The 21,137-nt window shown below is 44.8% G+C and overlaps 3 protein-coding genes across 4 annotated transcripts in view; 1 reads left to right on the plus strand and 2 right to left on the minus strand.

Annotated features, from left to right (window-relative positions):
• Positions 1-21,137, minus strand: part of LOC122624757 — a 44,055-nt gene that overhangs the window by 17,898 nt on the left and 5,020 nt on the right. The window lies entirely within an intron of this gene.
• LOC122624759 lies at positions 4,509-5,003 on the plus strand. The gene has a single exon (XM_043804446.1). The coding sequence runs from the start codon at positions 4,605-4,607 to the stop codon at positions 4,962-4,964; it is 360 nt and encodes a 119-aa protein (XP_043660381.1). The 5' UTR covers positions 4,509-4,604; the 3' UTR covers positions 4,965-5,003.
• LOC122624758 lies at positions 12,844-14,055 on the minus strand. The gene has a single exon (XM_043804444.1). It carries the CDS (start codon positions 13,917-13,919, stop codon positions 12,918-12,920), a length of 1,002 nt encoding a protein of 333 aa, XP_043660379.1. The 5' UTR covers positions 13,920-14,055; the 3' UTR covers positions 12,844-12,917.

Consider the following 21,137-nt stretch of genomic DNA (forward strand, 5'->3'; position numbering starts at 1 on the left):
TCTACCTAACATTTTCTCTAAGTGTCTGTGAGAGGAGCGGTGAGGGAGGAGGAAACCGAAACGTTTAAATCGCCCAAAGGCCGTCGAGCTGTCAGGGATTCGCGGATCGCCAAGGTTCGGTTTTCCGTTCCGTTCGGTTCAGATCTGTTTGGTTAGGTTTTGGTTTGGTTTCACTTGGCTTTGGGTTTGGGATTGGGATTGGGTCTGAGATTGGGATGGAGACTGGGCTTACAGCGCTGCTCAATCCAGCCGTTGTCAATCATAAGCCAGGTCCAGTCCAGCTTCCTCCACCACATCCAATCCAATCCAATCCACAGCCACATCCACATCCACACATCCCCAACCGAAGGGGAAGGAATATAAAAAAAAGAGGAGAAAAAAGAGGAGAAAACAGCGATCTAAGATCTTCTAACAGTCGCGAGTAGAGCGAGTTGCAGAGTCGCATCTGTCGGATTTGCATTACCGCGTCCGACTTGCCTTGAAATTATGTGAAATTGATCAATTTCAACGTTGCCCGTTCGCCGTGGCCACTTTCCGCGAGCTCTGGGTGCAGAACATTTAATGTAAAATGTCAATCAAAAATCGCACAGAATGGAAAAGCAACTTTGAAAATTTAATTAGAAATGTGTACACGTCTCGGGCATTGCGAACCGCATGGGAAAATGCGAAAATGGTAAAAATGTTCTGCTAAAATGGGAAATCTTCTCAATTGAAGCGATGAGAACCGAACTGCAAGTGCTGCAAAAATCCAAGGAAAGTGTCAGGAGTTGTACTAATTGTTGCTGGAAAATTGCTGGAACTGATTCGCAAAGATCTTATGGCATTTACAGGGAGAACAGAGGCAATTTTGCTACATAACACTTATTTTTAACACTTATTTTTAAACGAACCTAATAGTTTATTCTTATAAATGTGGTACGTATTTTGTAGTTTCCGGAAACTCCAACTCCCTGCGCATTTTGTCACGACTTTCCATTGAGCTCAACTAACATGGACATGGATGCATAGAGACATAACTCTCGGTTTAATGTCTATAAATTAATTGCCGCGTTTGAAATTTTCGTTGGAAATTGTTAAATTGTTGAAAAGGCGTCTTAAGTTATAATAATCACAGTTGTAAAAATAATCGTAAAGTGAATGGTGAGAAAAGCGTAGTTTTCGGCGCAGTTTGTGGCAATCAAAGTATGGACCTGGACTTGGTTTTTATAGCACTAACAACCCGCTGCTCGGTTCACTTCAAAAAGGGTTTAGTTTCGTATGTTATTAATTTGTCAACCACAGACACAGAAATAACAGAAATAAAAAAATAAAAAAAGAAGTAAACCAAAAGCAAGCCAAAAGTGGAGTTATCAATGGGCGGTGGCTCCATGCTAATTTAGTTATGAGCATTTGTGTGTTTTTTTTCATATATCATATTTCTCGTTTGTTTCGAGATGGTTCGGTTTAATGCTTCATTTCTTTGAATTTCATAATTACACGGCTTTGACCGCTCAACGACGGTTGCTAACTGTTTTTGTCATTGTCAGCCGTAGCTTTTCTTGAATGAACTTCGGCTTTGGGCCAACTGGTTTTGTTGCCTGTTTTTTCTGTTTTTTCAGTTTTTTGTTGGTCGTTTTTTTCGTCTTCTTGGCTTAATTAATTATTGTTGTATAATTAGTAGTTGGTCGGGGGCATAATAATTCAACAGAAGTCTAACTAACAAACTAACTGACTGACTGACTGGCTGGCTGGCCGGCCAGCTAAGCGATTCATTCATGGCTCTTTGCATTTTCACACATTTCCGGTACAGTTGGCCACAAAAGCGGACAAGCTGAGCGGACAAGCTGGGCTTGTCCGTTTGGGAGCATTTGGAACGACCGCCCCAAGTTGGCAAAAGGGCGTTGTGGGCAATGTCAATCAATTGGTTCGTCGACTTGGTTGGCTGATTTCTTGGCCAGATCCCCCCCCCCCCCCCTTCCCCCTTCCCCACAGCTTCAGTCATTCAGCTTCTTCAGCTGCAGAGTAGTCTGCAGTCTCGAGTCTGGAGTCTCGCGTCTGGAGTCTCGAGCCAAGCAAAAATGGCAGCTGACTGACAGACAGATCGAAAACGCTGGTTCAGTTCGGTTCGGTTCGGTTCAGTTTGGTTGGACCCTGGGCGCTTATAGCCTTTTTGTTTTTTTGTTTTTTTGCTTTTTTGGTTTTGGCTCTTTTGGCCTGGCCAACAGCAGCCACGGCAGCAACAACTACCAACTACCAGCAACTACCGACTGAAATTGTGCCGAGGACTGGTCTCTGAATTTCAACGACTTCAACGGCGGCAACGTGACACGAAACACATGAAATGTGTAAATGAACTACAGCTGTGCCATTTCCTTGATAATCACTTTTGGCAATTTATATGCAAAAATATCAATTGGGCAATCAACTCTAATATATGCTTGATATATGTTTAATAGCTGAACAAATGGAACAGTAAAGTGCCATCGCTGAAAATCGGATCTGCAACTGGAACTGGAAATTGAGTTGGGGCTGGAGGAGGTGGAGTGTGGGGCTGCCACGATTCGCAGCCAGCCAAATCGATCGAACTGCCTTCATTAAATGGAAAACAGAGCGCAAAATAAGAGCAAAAGCAAAAGCAAAGGTAGACCCTGGTGGCAACCTCTGGCCATCCCTTTCTGTCTTAATAACTCCTTTCCTGCCGCCGATTTTGCTGCAAAAGTAGGAGCAGCCACAGCAGCAACAGCAGCAGCCGTGATCTCCATCTCCATCACCGATTTTTCGCTTTTTTTTTCGTTTTTTTTTTCATTTCGATCGCCGCCGCTCCATTGCTCCATTAATTTCCATGTTGGCCACAATTTGACTTCTGTTCGCCGATCGCTCCTTCTCTGTTGCTCCCTCACCTGGATATACCTGGATATATGTATATGCTCCTTTTTTTCTGTTTTTTTTTTGTGTTTTTTTGTTGGATTTTTGCAAATTGCCAGGCACGCAATTTGCGCTTGAATGGAAAATAAAAACAAAGCGAGCGCTGCAACAAATTGGAAGCCAATAATCAAATGTCAGTCAGGATCCGCCTGGCCAGCGGTTCTGTCACTCAGTTAGTCATTCAGTCAGTCAGTCATTCAGTCATTCAGTTAGTCATTCAGTCAGTCATTCAGTCAGTCAGTCATTCAGTCAGTCACTCAGTCAGTATTCTCATTCTGTCGGTTCACTGAGGGCGGTCAGTGAAATCGGTATTTGCCACGGCTCTATCTTCAGGGCTCATTATTCAAACTTCAAGCCAAGCTTGCTTTTGAAGTTGCTGCTGCACTGCTAAAAAACTCATTTTTGCAATGATTTCAATTAATTATAGGAATACTTTAAACGGCGCAAATTACTTTAGCTACTTACTCTATTATCCTAGAAGAAGCTGTTTTGAATAGAGCTTTGGAAATTAGCAAATTTACAAATGACCATCTCATTGAACTTTGTTTGTTTTTCCCGTTTTTTCTCAGTGTAGAGCCCAGCACCTGGATGTGGGACTACAACTTGTCGGCTTGTCCGATCCGCCTGTCTATTCATTTGAGTGTTTTTCGAATTCGATTTTGATTTGATTTCAGTTTCGGCTTCGGTTTCGGTTTCGGTTTCATGCTTGCCTGCCTCATACTTTAATTAGTTCGGCAAATTAATTCCCAGTATTCCTCCGCAGCAAAACAACAACAAAACCAAAAAAACCCAAAATAAAAACAAAAAAAAAAGGAGGGAAAATAACAAACGATTAATACCGCATTTCAATTGGCAGGGCGATATTGTTTATTGGTTCCACATTACGCCCGTCGCGTATAATTAACAATAAAAAATTTCAAACACATTTTGACACAATTTTAATAGTCAATAAAACTCCATGGAGCACATGGGGGGTGAAAGGGGGGAAAGGAGGGGGGTCCACTTGAAAGGGGGTCCCAAAAGCCCCATCAAAACGAGCCACAATGAACAAATGACATTCTCGCCGCTGATGTGGCCATTGTTCGACTTTGTTTGCGGGTTATTGTTGTTGACAAATCGATAAACAGCTCAATTAGCATTTTTGATGCTCAATCGTTAAAGAACCGAGTGCTGCTTCACCCTTCGACTGCCTCACAAACTGACTGACTGACAAACTGACTGGCTGACTGACTGACTGACAACTGCATGGCGATCATAAATCAAACCATAAAAAATATATATATCAGGAATTCAGTTCAATAATCGATTTGTATGCGCCGCCCGTCGCGCCGCACAATTATGCAAAATGAGCTGTCGAACGAGAAGTTCTTTTCTTTTCCCCTTGGAATTTGTTCTCCGAAGAGGAAAAGCCACATGTTCATTGCTTGTTCGAACTCGTGTTAAATTAATTTGCGTCCCACTAAGCCGGGCATGTGCATAAAAGTCACAGAATATGCGCAAAAATGTATTAGTATTATTTGCACATTACACATAAATACAATACAAGCTTTAAGTCAAAGACTCGTCAGCAACATTTAGTTTTATTTCCAATTAAATAGCAAATAACAAAGCAAAGTTGGCCACGTTGTATATATTGCTGCCAGTTTACTTTCGAAGCACTGCCAAATTATTCGTTTCAAGTAAATCATAAAGTGATCATAATGGACGGAGATCAGATCCGCAAGAGCAGCAGCGATCGCGACTTGGAGTACAGTCGATGTCGGCGCAATGGTGTTCACTACGCCACCATTGCCGAATTCCTGGCCAGCCTCAACACCAATGACACCGCCTTGGAAGGGGTTCAGCCTCGCAGGACCTTGAGCCTGGAGGATTACCTGCAAGTCGTGCGAGGCGGCACCGAAAAACCCGCTGGAGATGGGGACAAAACTATCGCAACGAGAGGCGAACGATTGCGAAAGACACCTGTTCTGGATATCAGCACACAAACGCAGCACTCGGACTCGAAAATTGCAGCCAAAGCCAAGCTGATATCGCAGTTTACCGAGAAAATATGGATATGAAATGCAAGTCTTAAACGTGTGATTAAAAACATATTAAAAGTTAAGCGACTTGCTGAAAGCTAAGACGTTGAGGTATATTTGCAAACAAATAGGCATCTATATTAAGCTGGAAGAAATCACATGGCATGTGAACTCGAACTCGGTTCAATAATTCAATCACGTGGCGCAGCGTATCGAATAATTGAATAAGTCATCGTGTCGAGCGACACAAATTTCATTTCAATACGCAGAACGTTCAGCGAATGAGTCCGCGCCTCAAAGGCAATCGCCGATGATTGAACGCTTGGGGCAAGGGTGTGGACGCAGGGGGGTGCCAAGGGGGGGGGGCAAGGGGGTTTTGGAGGGGGAAGGGAAATGTCTAAGGGGGGAGAGGGGTGTGGGGACCTGAGACGGAACCGCCAAATGGCAACGTGAGTGATTGTCGCAAAAGCTCAAAGGCGACAACAGCTCTTCGAATTGTACTGATTTTTATTTATTTTATGTTTGAACCGAAACGCTCACGGAATCCCAAATGAAATGCGCTTTTTTGTTTGAAGAGTTTGGTTTCTGAAGAGTGAACTCGGGGCAACTCGGGAAGCCAATAAATCGGTGTTTTTTTTTTTGGTCACCAAGTCACTGAAATCCCCATTCGATTGCCAATTGGTGTGGGAAAAATGCGCTGGAACTGTGGTAACAGCAGGCGTGGCGATCCTTCATTAACATGTTCACCTCGTGGCGATTTCAATCGAATTTTAATTGCCCAAAAGTGGATCTAACCGATCGCAGGGAGATTGTGATTGTTCTCTTCTCGTTGGCCTGGCAGCTAAACGCTTGTTTAGCCAAGGAGTTCAGTCAATAAACAGGGCAGATAGCTGGTTTTGCTTATAGTAAATTAAGAAATAAATATTCTACAGCCTATTTGTTAATAACTGAACAAGCTCACTTGGAGAACTCAAAGCAACTGCTTACTGGGAACTCCTTAAGAACTAAGAACTAAGAAGTTAAGAACTACCTGTGCACCACACGTAAACTAGGTCGATAACTGACCTACAGAACGCTTGGGAATGCAGCTGATTTCTGGATTCCTGGCTTTCTGGAAGAAAGAATCCCGCATCGATTGTCGCCCTGCGATAGATTTTTGACATATTTTGATGGGCACATTGAACTGCTGTTGATTATTCTTCATGCGGCCTTTTGGGCCGTGCATTCACACGCTTTTTGGGCCGTGGGAGAAAAATGCAGTGGATCCCATGGCAGCGAATCAACGAATCGGCTCGGTTTGGGAGCCCAAAAAGTGTGCAGAGCGGAGAGTTAAACAAATCAATACGAAAACGATGCAAATGGCAAAAGGCATGTCAACAATGCTGCCGAGTAATTGGCAGTGGTCGGCTGATGACGCTTGCTCTGATGTTGATGATTGCACATTGCTGGGCCTTTGAAACTGGGACCTCTGCTGCAACCTCAAAGTGAATCGCAACCTCAAGCTCAGCCAGAGTCTGAACTTCAAGCTGAAGCTGAAGATGAAGCTGAAGCTGAAGCTGAAGGTGAAGCTGAACCTGAACCTGAACCTGGATGTGATTGCGATCGCAGGAACTCCTCATCGAGCCGCCAAAGTGCAGCTAAACATCTGGAGCAGGCAGCTCCAAAAGCAGTCGAATCGAGCAGCTCCACCCATCGCCTGCTGCCTTGTGAACGCCGATCACAGATCTTTGCCGCCGTCCAAGCACTGAGCGAAAATGCAGCCCAACTATGTATATCAATTTTATAGAGGATTGTGGCTAAAGAATCAATTTTTTATAGAATAAGGGATGAAGACTGGGCACTGATAACCCATAGATATCTCAGTTGATTCAACAGCTTAGTGGACAAACAGCTTTGCAGTTGGTTTTTAAAACATTTGCGCTTAAAGGCAATTTTTCTCGCGGTGTAGCAGGCAGGGGCTTTGATCTGTCACCGCTCGCCAATCGAATCACGGCAGACGCGAGCGGCGGCAGATAAAATTATTGAAATTACATTGGCAAGACGCCGTCGATCAGGCAGAGGGTCATGTTGGGGATATCGGGGCGTACCAGGGAATACCAGGGAGCACCAAGGAGCACCCGGGGATTGGGATTGGGGCTGGGTTGGGATGGGAATCGGTGCAGCAAACAGCTGCAACAAACGCTGCCGCGAAACACGATCGCCAACACTTACAGCGCCGCAAGTTGGCAATAATTATCGCTTTTAGTCCCGTCCCCGCCTGTCAATGTAATTCGAAAAATGTCGTCAGTGCCGGGTTAGTAGCTCATCATCAGTGGCTTCAGATACACTGGGATACTGGGATACTGGTATACTGGGATCCTCGATCTCCGATTCCCCGATCCCGATGCCGATTCCAATCGGAATACCCATCACCCAGGCCCGTGATTTCTCTCATTCGATCTCGTGATGCCATTGCAGCGCTCGTTGTTTTTAAAATGTAATCATCATTAAAATATTTATGGGTTATATCTCTCGCTCTGGCCAACGGACCTTCAGCTGGACTGGTCGGCTTGTAATGACCATACATAGCAATTGGTTCTCACGTTCGGTCCACAAAAACGGCGCAGAAACAAAAAAAAACAAAAGACAGAAACAGAAACAGAAACACAGAAACGCGTTGCCAATTTGGCGTCATCGTTCAACTTGAAGCTGAAGTTGAAGTTGAAGTTGCAGTTAAAGCTGTGATTCCAGCTGAATCGGGTGCTGAAGTTGTCATTGTCATTGTCATTGTCATCGTCACCTGTGTCTGCGATTCGGATTTGATGTCTGGCAGCTGCTGAAAGTATCTGGATATCTGGATATCTGCGGAGCATCTGTGCGAAGATCGATTGGGGATTGGAGATTGGGGATTGTGGATTGGGTATTTGCGATTCACACAGTAATTTATTCACGTAGTTAGGCAAATTTCTGGTTATCAAACTCGGCAATGCAAAGTATCCTTTCTATATATGAATTAGATGGCCATTTCTCAACCTCTTTCTCCACCTAATGGGCTAATAGGCAGTAGCTTCGATTTGTATGTTCATCGAGGCGTGATCACAGTCACTGTCAAAGTCACAGTCACTGGGAAGGCAACTGAGATCGCCGTGGTCCACCCCTAAAACAAAAAAAGTGCCCACTTCGATGGCTGTCTTGTCATTTTTCTGTAAAGACTATTTTTGTTTTATTTGTTTGGTTTTTTGTGTACTGTGTTTGCTGTGTTTGAATGGAGGAGTCTCGTCGAATGTTGCTGTTGTCGTTTATCAATTATGACAAATCTTTGCGCATGCGTGGCCAGCGGCGTCGTCAACGCAGCTATTTATAAAGTTGGTAAAACTCAAAGTCCCCCTATTGTACATATATGATCTCAAAGCCCGACTCTTCCTCATGTGTGTGTGTGTCCGTCTGAATGTCTGTCCCATTCCGTGTTTCATTTTAATTTGTAATTATTTCTTCAGCTTTTTTGCTGCTGCTGCCGCTGCTGCTGCCTGCGTTTTTCCTCCCCACTCGTATTATTTCAAACGATTCCGTGGTCGCTGGTTATGTTGGCTTTTCTTGGGATGCCTTTGCATGTCGGTCGCTTGCTTTTTTCGAACTTCATTTGCGCTTCGGTTCGGTGACAAATAAATTAAGTGGCAGCCTCAACCAGAGAGGCAAAAACAACGAGGGGCAGAAACCAAGAAAATAAAGACTGCCCCGGGGCACTGCCCAGTATTACAACAACATCAGGCAGCCAGCAGCAACAAGTGGCTATCCTTGAGATATTTAACCAAGAAACCCGACTACAAGATACCATAGCTTTTAAATCATAGTGTTAAGATTAATACTTCTAAGTTGGTAAAATTTCTAAAAGCATCTAGGCTATGCAGATAGTAAATAAAATATGATATGAATTTTAAGTAAGCTCCAGACATGAACTACAAATTTGATCATACCCGTTCGTATGCCTGTACTAATCACAACAACTAGTGGCAATTAAGAGTAAGTTAAGCTAGGTGGCTGCAACTGAAGAACGCCCCTTTGGGATTTATTAAATGTTCGGCGATTGGAGGAAGGTAATTACCGGCAATGGCGACGCGCGAGGTTAAGTAAATAAATGGTTTCCCCTTTAATGGAGACCTCAAAGAGGCTCAATTCATATACAATTTTACTTATATTAATAAGTAACTTTGAAAGTGGTTATCTTGAAGAAAATATATATGGACCACAGCCACCTTGAAGACCTCACACATCTGAAGTGCCAAAGCTGCTTTGCCCAGAAAAACTACTTCTGCCTCAACTCATTCACGCTCCATCGAAACCCACACAGCTCCACCGACAACTCATCCACTCAATCAAAGGACCGATTGTGCCAACTTGCAGCTTGAGGCCAAAATCAGCTGCTACTGCCACTGCTACCGCTACCGTTTCTGGGATGGCAAAGGTGCATTTTGGCCAAGTCGTTTATGAATTTGGCATGTGACAAATTGTGCGTTGGCCAGCAATTAGAATTGTGCGCCTGGGCGACGGACAAGTTCTCGAGGATGCCCGGCTAACTTGTCTTCGCTTTAGCTTCAGTTGCAGCTTCAGCTTTAGCGCTGATTTCACAAAATTTCACTGCCAAGACACGTACAAAACGGCTTCGATCTCTGGCGTTCTGGGATTTGCTGTCCAGATACTGGGACTTGCTTCCTGGGGGAAGGAAAACGGAGGACGGAGGATGGAGGATGGAGGATGGAGAACGGAGGACGAGGAGCGTCAACAGACGACAAGTGGCACTTTGGCGCATTAAGAAAATCTGTACAAGTGTCACTTTGGCACACAAATACACAAATCCACAAATACACAGGAGCAGAAGGAACCAGAAGGAACCAGAAGGCACCAGGAGGAACAGAAGGAACAGAAGGCAGCAGAAGGAACAGAAGGAACCAGAAGCAACCTCGCCACAAGGAGAACTGTCAGCTGGAGGAGATCGGGGCCATGGGGAAGTAGAGGAGGAGAGGAGGAGAGACCCCCGAATGGAGGTGGGCTGGTCGAATGGTCGAATGGTAGAATTATAACGCCAACGTTCCGGCCTCCCCAGTCAAATGCAATTCCACTGCACAGCAAGGATTACGCTGGGCTTGTTTAATCACCACAAGAGAAAAAAAATATACAAATAAATAAATAAAACAAGCATAATACGAATTTGTCCAGTCATCGGCATTATTTAATGAGTTGCCAACAGGTTGCCAGGCGAAGCCAAACCAAGCGGAAAATCATCGGCTTCAGGTGGGGGCCTTCGCCTCGGCCTCATCATCTTCAGGCTTTTGGCTTTTGGCTTGAGGTTCAGGTTCAGGCTCAGACTTGGACTCAGAGTCCCAATCTCAAACTGGGATTCAGGTGCAGATTCAGCTGAGTCAGCGCCGCAAACAGAAGCCAACAGCCCAGTCCGTCAGTCAGTCAAGCGGCCTACGCCCGGAATGAAACGCAGACTGGGTGCGATTCCGAATCCGAGACCAAGACCAATACCAAAACCAAGACCAATACCCAGACCAAGACCAATACCAAGACCAAGGCCCAATCCAAGTCCAAGTCCAACCAGAGGTCTTGCTGCACTGGCGGAAAATATCAGGGCAGTTGTCAATATCCAAGTTTATCTAAGATAGAACCTTTATTTTGGAAACTTTGCCATTTATCTACAAATGTGCCTAGATGTTTAAGAACTGCTTGAAAAGTGTTCTGGATGCACTGGCAGAAAATATCAGGGCAGTTGTCAATATTTTATCTAAACTAGCACATTTTGTTTTTGCAAATTGGGAAGTTATCTACAAATGTTTTTAGATATTTGAGAACTCCTTGAAAAGAGGTCTTGATGCACTGGCAGAAAATATCAAGGCAGTTGTCAATAATTTTATCTAAGCCAGCACCTTTTTTACTTGGAAACTCTGTCATTAACTACAAATGTGCCTAGATGTTTGAAACCCCTTTGAATAGTAACTCTTTTTTGCCAGTGTATGTAGCGCAAAGCCTTTGACATGTAAATGCAACTTGTTGGTGATTCTGCCGCTGCCTCTGCCGCTGCCGGCACTTGACTTACCCTCTGCCGGCGTCGCAGTCGCGTCGCTGCGTGTAATGTCAATTTGACAGACAAACTGTCGACCGTTTGAAGCGTATGCAGCTACTGTCTACCATCTACTGGTGTCTACTGTTGTCTACCATCCACCAGCCAGCGATTATGATTTGTATGACGTGGTGCGCTTCCTCGCCAGAAGCCGGCTATGTGCATCCTCCAGCAGATAGGTCATGTCTCTACTGCTATCAATTCAAATCAATTCAAATCAATTCGATATCAAAAAGTGCCAGCAAAGTTGCTTGGTGCTGAAGGTGTCTTAAGTACTTACTCCACATGTATCATTCATATCCATAGAACGGTATAGTTTGCCCTGTCAAGGACCTCCTCTCTTAGAAGAGAGAGTTAAAGGATTCATTCCAAGCAATCCTTAGAACTTAACACATACCTTAAAGGACTCTAACAATCGACTAGCTACAAGTTTGGTTCGATCCTGCAAATCTATGCCCGAAACCAATTCGAGGAAGAGGAGGACTGGCAGTCCATAGGCTACCATGGGCTACCACTTCAGTTGGAGAAGCACTCGAAGTGCCACTCCACTTGGTCTTAGGGATTACACTTGTATGGTAAACACATACAAGAACATATCCACAGCGAGATGTCTACGGCGTTGGCATCTACAGCATTCAATAAAGAATGTTTGCGATTTTTATCTCGCTGCCGCCGCGCGCGCGCCTCACATTTGAGCTCTCTCACCCCAACGATCGGTGATCGGAGATACCAGATACCATATACCAGATACAAGATACACAGAGTCGGCGTCCAGAGTCACCCCAATCCCTCCATGAAATACCCCGGAATACACCCGAAATCCCCCATTCCCCCAGGCGATCCCCATATGGACCCCTTGGCTTAATACTCATAATTGATTAAAAAGAAAATTTCCATGGCATTTATGCGTACCACGCCACTCATACACACAATGTCGAGTTGTTGACAGCCTCCTCCGATGGAGTTGGTTCAGTGGCGGGGTGCACTGCAAGAAATCTTCAGCTGTATATGCATAGTTTATGGCAACTATTTTGTGCAATTGGATCATTAAACTATGGTTAAATGGATATGATGGTAACTCGACTTGTTGCCATCTCATGCAAACCACATTGGTATGTACACCTGTTATTTCTCTCACTGTAGCAAAAGGGAATTGGGGTTTTGGTTGTGTTCTTTTTTATATATTTTTGTTCTGAAGTTGGCACTGCTGTATTGCGGCTGCTGGGAGCGCGTTCTTTGGAAGTAGTTGTCGAAATGTTTTTATTTGTTATCGATTAATCGCTTGAATCCACAAGCAGTTGTGCGGTGGCAGTTGCCCGATTCCGATTATGGTTCCATGATTCCAACTCAGATTCAGATTCGGAGACTGAGACTGCGAAACTCATCCCCTAAGATACGAGTATGCATGTATCTTCAAGATACACAGATACTCGCGGCTCTTGGAAATGTTGCTGTGTAATTGTTTTGAAGTCTCGACTCGCAGATTGGTAGCAGACTGGCTGTCAGCCAACTCTCCATCCAGACCCAATCCCCATTCCCATCCCCCATCCCAATCCCCCATTCCCAATCCTCAATCCCCATTCCCAATCCCCAGTTCGAAGCCAAAAGCAAGTCGGCGATTCCGAAACCAGCTCACCCAGCGATTTGCGGGCCTGTCAAATCGCTGATTGATCGATTGTTTGCACACGTTTTTGTGAGCGCATTTATTGAGTATTTTATTAATTTCAACTGATCGATGAGCTTGCCGCCTGTTACAATTGCCGCTCTTTTTCCCCGTTTAACTGCTGGTCTTTTTAATTGTGTGAAATCGGAATAGGGGGTCTCTCTTATTGAATGGACTTTTAATTTTTAATTGGCTCAAGCAAATGCTTTACATTTACAAGTGTACATAACTAATAAATACTGCTCAAACTTTGGCAACGCCTAATTAGCGAACTTGTCCTTAGATATTCGAGATTCAGATCCGACTGGGATTGCGTGATCTTCGGACTGAACTCATCGGACAATGAGGAGTTCCACGATGGCTGCGTTTCGGTCTCGAGCTCCTCATTCACATACTCTGCGTAGAAGTCATCGGAGGGCAGCTGCTCCTCCTCCACCACCGCCCACTGCTTGTCCGTGCCATCGGATTCCGAATTCAAGGTAAACCTCACCCTGGATCGCTGCCACCTTGTGTCCTTTCGAACTCCAGCCAGCAGCTTGTTGCGCCTGGCAGGAAGGTACTTGGACCACCTTGGTCCAATGGCTTCTCGGAGCTTCTCGCCATCCAGCAGCGACTCATTGAGGGCCACCAGCATCTGGGCACAACGTCGCCCATCCATCCAGGAGTCCTCGCTGGTGTTGTTCCACGTGGGTGAGAAGTACCGGGGCTTACTGTACTTGCACAGTGGCCTGATCAGCATGGGTGGGTCAAAGTACAGTGGATCATAGCCCACGGCACCCTCGCACACTGGTGGCTCCATGAACTCCTTGGCCCGATGGTATATGTCCGGCATGACGTGCTCGAAGATTTTGTGGGTGATGTAGGGTCGCCGATTGACCCGCAGGGTATTGGGCAACTTGGTCTCCAGCAAGACGGGCGGATGGATGATCTCCGGATAGGGGAACTTGCTGAGATTCATCAGCATTTCCCTGCCGGTCGTTTGGAAATTGAACTTTCCACCCGTCAAACGCCAGTCCCCATAGGCAGCTGGATCCCGTTGCCTCACTATCGATGAGGAACTGCTCCCCGTTTCGGAATCCGAATCCGGAGTGTATCGCCAGAGGAATGACCAGCGCTGCACCGATTCCTGCACCTCATCGGGTGTCAGGTAATAGTCCTCCGTGTGCTCTTGATCACTTGAATGCCGCAAGTGTCGCAAGTGCCTCTTTCTAATCACCTTACTGCGACCCATGTTCGTATGTATTCCCCAGTGTTTTCACTTCTGCAAATATCAATATCTGAGCTTGTAATTTTTCTGGTGTAAGTCTTAAATTCAAATGAATTGTTTATGTTACAAGCTGACGCTTTTCTCCTGTTGCTTATCAAAATGAAAATTCTGCCGAATATGCCAGAATTTACAAGTGTAGAACTCACTGTACATTGTAGCCTATGTGCCATACGGTTTTCCTCAAAAACAGGGCCTTCCGAGTACCCCGAAATCGATTAGTGTGGGCCAACAAGTCGATAAGATCGTATGTAAAGAAGTTATAGGTCTTATGAGCTGGCTGTGGAAGCTCTTCTGCGAAGCGATTGATTGTGTGTGGCTTCCATTGAAAATTGGCTACCGACCACACCGTATGGGGCAACTAGATCACAGCCCATTGTATCTTTGCCTCAGGCGTGTAGATCGAAGGGCCGAGATAACCGACGGTTAGTTGGAGAACCTTTCGGTTAGTGGTTAGTGGTTAGTGGGCTGTGCTTAAGGGCGACAAAAAGCCGCTACAGAAACGCGGAAAAAACGTATTAAATACAAATTTCCTGGTAATAAAACAGAGAGACAACTCTGGCCACTGGCTGCCAAAATAAAGAAATAAATCTTAACGCCCAGTGGGCCAGACAGAGACAGCGAATCGGATTCGGAATCGGAATCGGAGTGACTAACAGCCTTTATTGTTACTTTTTTTCACTTCTTTACTTTTTTTCATTTTGTTCATTTTGTTACTTTTCTTACTTTTGTTACTGTTGTGTATGTGTATTTATATTCTTGTATCAGCGTGTAAATCTCGCTCACACACCAGATGAAATACGGAGACTCGGCCGAAAACCGAACTCAAGTCGACAGAAATTTTATTGGAAATCTGTACGCAGAAATAGTCATCATCCCATTCCAGCCCCTCCATCATCATCATCATCATAATGATCTCTGGACTCGGATTCGTATTCGTATTCGTATTCGTATATGGATTCGGATTCGGATTCAGCCGCATCTTCATCTGCCGCCTGATCTTTTCTTGTTTCTGATGCCTCAGATGCATATCGCTGTTCGCGCTGGCAATAAAAATATATATGAGCTGTTGATGACTGCATATAAAAACACGAGGGAATGCTAAAGTCGAGTTCTATCGACTATCGGATACCCGTTGCTCTGCTAAAGGGTATGCGAGTAATAACGATCCTGATAAGGAATAATGAACCCTAATATACCTTATAGGATTGGAAACGCCTGCTTCTTTTTCACCTGTCACATACTTTTCCAGCAACCCAGCATACCCGCACACTCCGCGTGTAACGGGTATAATTATACGAAACTGGCAGCGAACAAACCGAAACCCTCGCATATACCGTGATATATGTGTGCCGATGCAGTTGACTCCGGGACCCAAGTCGAGGAATTCGGAAACAGTCCTCCTCCTTCCTCCTTCCCAAGAAAATAAGCGCCAATAAAAGTGTGATCAACGATCGAAGAGAGTCGGCGATTTCAAATTATGAAGGATAATAGGGGTCGTTGGCATAATTCGATTAATAAACGAATTATTTTGTTCTTCTTCTTTTAAATCTAATTAAGGGTTTCAAGCACCTCACATAACGAACTCAGGCAATGAAAGTGCAATGAGCAGAACATTCAGCTGGCTATCCAATGGCCACTTTCATTGATGCAGCTCTCTAAAGGCGAAACCGCAGTGAATCTAATCCCATTTCGCATTGCCAAACCAACTGGACCTTGGTCAATTGCGTTCAGTCTTCGTCTTTGCCGGCATTTAATTGCAATCATTTTTCAATTGCAACAAAAGGCGCACGGAGACAATGGGCCGAACAAAGGGGGCTTGACAAATGCGTGTATCCAAATGGGAATCGGTATCCAAATCGTTATCCAAAACCGAAGGCATTCAGGCATTCAGGCACTTTCAGTCATTCAGGCACTCAGGCAGGTGTATGTACACACTCTATATGCAGATAGAGTGAGACGGCTGAGATTTCCTGAAATCAAATCTAGCAAATCAGACCAAAACCATACACCGAAAACCAAACTAAGACCGATGTCTGTCTATGGCAAAATGCTAGTTGTCAGCAGAAAACTAAAATTTTAAATGCTCTCCCGGGGCGTCTGAAATGGGAGGTGGGTGGCTGGTTGGCGGCTTTGGTAGGCGGTTGTCGGTGGTCGGAAAAGTGGGAGGGGCAGTGGAAAAGCCAGGCGGCGGAGCGTGCCATCAATATGGCAAACGACGACAAACGCAAACTTAGAAACGACTGAGTGAATCGACGATGGCAACCACTACTACTGCGTACGGCGACGGCATTGAACAGAAGCCAACAGAGGAGCAACATATCTATCCCAGTAACACCCACCCCCACCCCCCCCCTCCACCATCAGCCCCCCTCTACACACCACCCCCCTCGGAAACGGTATGCTCTGAGGTACAGATACACATGTGCACCGCAAAACAAAAAAGGTCAGCGAGGTTTACCTTTAAAAGAGCTAAGCTTCAACACCCAGACTTACTTTTTCTCTCACTTAACTCAAACTTTTAGAAATCCTCATCTATGGCAAAGTGCAAAAATATAGTATAGTTAAATTTTGAGACGAATTTTGTCGCAGTGTGGGCTGGATCGGCCTTGTCTAAACTGCTGCCTCAGTTGGCAGCCAGTTGGCTGGGTGTACAATTACCTTAACGCATCGACAATTATACGAATGGTTGGCTGCTGCCACTTGGGCCTGGGTCTTTGGCTTTGCTTCGCAGCATAGCAATCCGGCCAAGAAAAAGATGGTGGTGCTGCTGGTGGTGGTGGTGGTGGGGGCCAAAAGGGTGGAGCGGTTTCAGCCGCCTGTTTTGGACCAGCCCATCAGGTGCGATATGCGATACGCAAGCGACGCGTCGACGGTTGAGACAATTGCGCCACAAAACGGTTGCGACTGGATGCCCCAGAAGATTGCCTGCCCCACTCTGAAGCTGCTACTATGAAGCATGACTATGCGGACCCACCGCCCCCCAAATAAGAATAATTCAAAAACAAAAGAAAAACATATATACCTACATATGTATGTCAAGCATTTTTGATTCTACCAAACTTGTCAACAAAAAAAAGAGGAAGATGTGATTACAAGAAAGTGAGAATAGCTAAAGAAGAAGGAAAGCCATGAAAAATACAAAATCAGTTTTAATAAATCTGCAAATATTATAGTTATACATTCGTTACATTTCCTTTCAATTTCCGTTAAACTAAATCATAAATATTTATTGCACTTATTTATATGATTTAAACGGCGCAGAGCGAAGGGGCCTTTATTGCCTTTGGCGATTTCAGTTGTGCGGGTACAGTGGGCGAAATACCGCGGTTGCCATGGCCAAATCTCCAACCACTGTGCGGCTTCCCCCAAGCAAACAGAATACAAAAAAAACTGATTGAATTGAGCCAGGCACTTGGGGCATGCCGAAAATGATTCCAAGCGAAGGGAGGCGTGGCAGTGCCTGTGGCATTCATCACTCGCAAAATATATATATGTATGTAGTACATGTAGCATCCATCTATCCAAATGTGCAAATGTACAATGTGCAGATTGGATTAAATTGTATTGAAAACTTTTGCGCGCCCACAACCGAAAGTGGTTCTTCGTCTCTTTCCAGCAGCAGATACCCTTCGCAATTGGGAAAGAGATGGGGCAAATTGGGTAGATATCCAGCAAAAGGATGCAGGCTCTATTTACTTTTTAATTGGCAAAATTAATGCAATGCAATGAAACGAAGCCCGTCGCGATGATACGGGATATGGAGGAAGTTTGCGGGGGATCAGGGCTAAGGGATATGGTAGATGGGATATGGAAGATGGGATATGGAAGATGGGATATGGAAGATGGGATATGGAAGACGGAATATGGTAGATGGGTTATGGTTGATGGGATATGGGATACGTCATATATGTACATAAGTACGAGTATGCATGGGACTTGAGCCAAGCCAAATCGGCATAAGATGGTGGTGCGATGGTATCGTATCGTATGGTATCGTATCGTATGAAGCATATTCGACGGGGGATTGGGATTCCGACTCCGATTCCGTTTCAGATACAGATTCAGATTCAGATTGGGGTTGATTCGGTTTGGTTTGGGGGGACGCGAGATGCCAACGGCACTTTGTTGCCCTGTTGCTGTTTTGTAATTCTTAGAAATTCAATTTTCAACTTAAAATCCCAACACTTGCCGTCTCGCTCTCAACAAGTGATTAAGTGAAAACCAACAAAAACAACAACAACAGCAATAACAACAAGAGCAATAACCAAAACCAAAACAACAGCAACAAGAACAACACTAAACGGAGCACATGCAAAAACAAAAACACAAACAGAAGAGCCATAAAAAAAAAAGGAAAACAAACTAATTATGCATGGAGCAGATCGAATTCGCAAATACCCTTCCAGGACTATGAAAAACTATACATACTACACTATATGTATAAGTATGTAAATCCATCAAAAGCAGCAATCAATTAGCACATTAAATGGAAAACTCTCTTTAGCTTTCAATTATTAAATCGGAATAAATTATATAAAATTATATTATATAAAAGTTATTTAAGCAAACCAAAAATAAAGCTTTTATATATGCCTTTTTAGAAATAATAATTCAAGTTCCGGCTAAAATTGAATATACCCCACAAAAGTTAGGTTTCGAAAAAAAGCAAGCAACGAGACTTAAATGTTGTTGGCGGCGTCGCGGTTTTGATCCACTCGCATAATGATAATGAAGATCATGACGATGACTATGACGAAGAAGATGACGATCTGGGACGACGTTTTGGCATTGGCATTGCCCTGCGATCTCCATCCATACCGTCCCTCCGTCCGTTTGTCCGTCCGTCTGTCCGTTTGTCCGTCCGTCCGTTCGTTCGTTCGTCCGTCCGTCCACCCATCCATCCATCCATCCCTCCGTCAGTTGGTCCGTCTGGCAGTCAGTCATTCGAGCAAGTCAGTCACACATATTGAAATAATTATTATCTGCATTTCGAGATCGGCACAGCGCGACTCCGGAGCATCGCCATCGCCATCGCCATCGGCATCGGCATCGACTTATACTTCGACTCGGAGCGGAGAGTTCGGCATTTGGCCCCACATTCACAGCCACATCCACATCCACGGCAAATTGAAGGCCATAAAAAATCAACGCATATTGCACACTGTCAATCCCACATCGTGGCGGAGATGTACTGAGAAAAACTGGATGGACTGCGGGAATAGGAAACTACACTGTGAGAAGGGGTAAGTGCATACATAGCGTAGTTACTTGTGATGTTACTGTTTCTGTTACTGTTGCTGTTACTGTTTCTGTTTCTCTTACTGTTTCAAATGAACTTAGTTTTCTGAATTCTAGAGCTAGTATGAATTGTTGGAATCTATTTATTTTCGCTGTGTATATAAGGGGAGTCAGTTACGGACACACCTCATTAGCAGAGCCCTGCCCCCCGCCAGAAAGGAACTCGCTCCTTACTCCCTGCGCTCCTTTACAATGTCCCCCAAAAGGAAGTGATAATCCTTTGACAAAGGCAGCCACTCCCTATCACCCCCCGCTCCCCCTTCCTTTGAAAACCTGAGAGATTTCGCGCATTTCGAACGGCGCGTGAAGTGAACAAGAAAATCCGTGCAAAAAAATCCGAAAAAAAAAATGCAAAAAGGAAAAAGGAAGAGGACAAAATGAGAGGCAACCCCTTGGCCCGTTTGAAAATTCCCCAAAGAATCGGAGAAGCGAAGAACCAAACCAAATGACAATACTCCCCCTTGTAATGCGACGTGTTTGCCTCAATTCGAGCATATGAAAACGGTTTATTTTGCTCGATTAAGTTGCCTTTTGAAATGAGAACCGAGCCAGCAAACACACACAAAAATAAAGAATATATATCACGAAAAGTAGGGGGAATGCGCGGCAGGTTATCCCAGGAAGTTATCCCGGGAAAAGCACGACAGGAAGCAATAAAAAATTGAGCTATAGGAAATGGCAGGCCCCAGATATTGAAAATCGCTTTGGCCAACGAAATTTCCTTTGAAGCGGTTGAGGTTGAAGTTGAAGTTGAGTTTGAGGTGGAGGATGTTCGATAACAATGGGCGCACAAAGGCAATTGAAAATGCTAATAAATGCAGGCGGCTTGGCTTGTAAGCGGCTAAAGAAGTTGCCAGAAGTTACAGTGGGGAAATTTGATTTTTAATAATTGATTAAAGGTATAGAGAACTCAACTGCCAAAATCTATGAGTATATAACTCTGTTGGCCTTGGCAGATGAGTGTGGCGAAAACGCTCTGCAGATTAGATCGCATCTTGGCGTGGCAGTAAAAGACCGATGGCTACCGCTTGGGAGTATTGGGTGTATTTGATGGGTGTATTTATGTACCTAGGACAGTTACGAGCGTAACAGGCCATAAAACTTTCACCGATAGCCCGATAAACATCAATGGACGACCATTTCCCTCAATGGGCAACAGGGGCAACCTGTGCAACATGGGCAACTTGGGCAACAAGGGGCAGCAACAGGTAGCCCTGTTGGCGATCGCTTTACGATCGCCATAAACCAAAAACCAAACCGATCCGATCCGAAAGGCAGGGAAAGGTTTCAATTACGCAAGTGTACCATGAACTATGTACAATGTACATACATATGTACATCGATGTATCGAGAGCGGGTTACACTCGTATCCGAAAGTAGGACCGCAGACAGTAGCGGCGGCGCCATAAAAAGAATTTTGAGAAGCAACTGCCGGCGATCATAAATGCGAAGATCCGAGGAACTTTTACGAGTGCGTGCGATATTTTACGACTTTATTAGATGTCATGGTAAATAGGCGCTGGGAAATGGGAAAGTGCCAGGGGACAGGGGGGACAGAGGTAACGCCTCTTCGGCAACCGATGAGTATATAATTGCTATCTGATTTAGATGTCAAATACACTCGACAGAGATATAAAAATCCAGTAGTTTCCTATAAAGAATATGCCATAAAACCATGCCCGATAGCCATCATCTACATGATCTCCCATCTCATTCGATTTGATGAAGTTTTCGATCGGTAAGAGGGAATCAGTGATGAAAGTAAATCATAATTCCCTCGGTGCAATTATCCTGCCCCTCTGGCGAACTCCATTTCACCCCCTCCCCCCGCGGATTCTTGTGGGGACACATTTCCACTCGCAGCGCCCACACAAGGATCATCGC

This window comes from Drosophila teissieri, chromosome X (assembly GCF_016746235.2).
Source record: "Drosophila teissieri strain GT53w chromosome X, Prin_Dtei_1.1, whole genome shotgun sequence".
Lineage (NCBI taxonomy): Eukaryota > Metazoa > Arthropoda > Insecta > Diptera > Drosophilidae > Drosophila > Drosophila teissieri.

Coding starts and splice junctions, on each gene's coding strand:
- LOC122624759 (XM_043804446.1), top strand. CDS start 4,605: ATGGACGGAGATCAGATCCGCAAGAGCAGCAGCGATCGCGACTTGGAG.
- LOC122624758 (XM_043804444.1), bottom strand. CDS start 13,919: ATGGGTCGCAGTAAGGTGATTAGAAAGAGGCACTTGCGACACTTGCGG.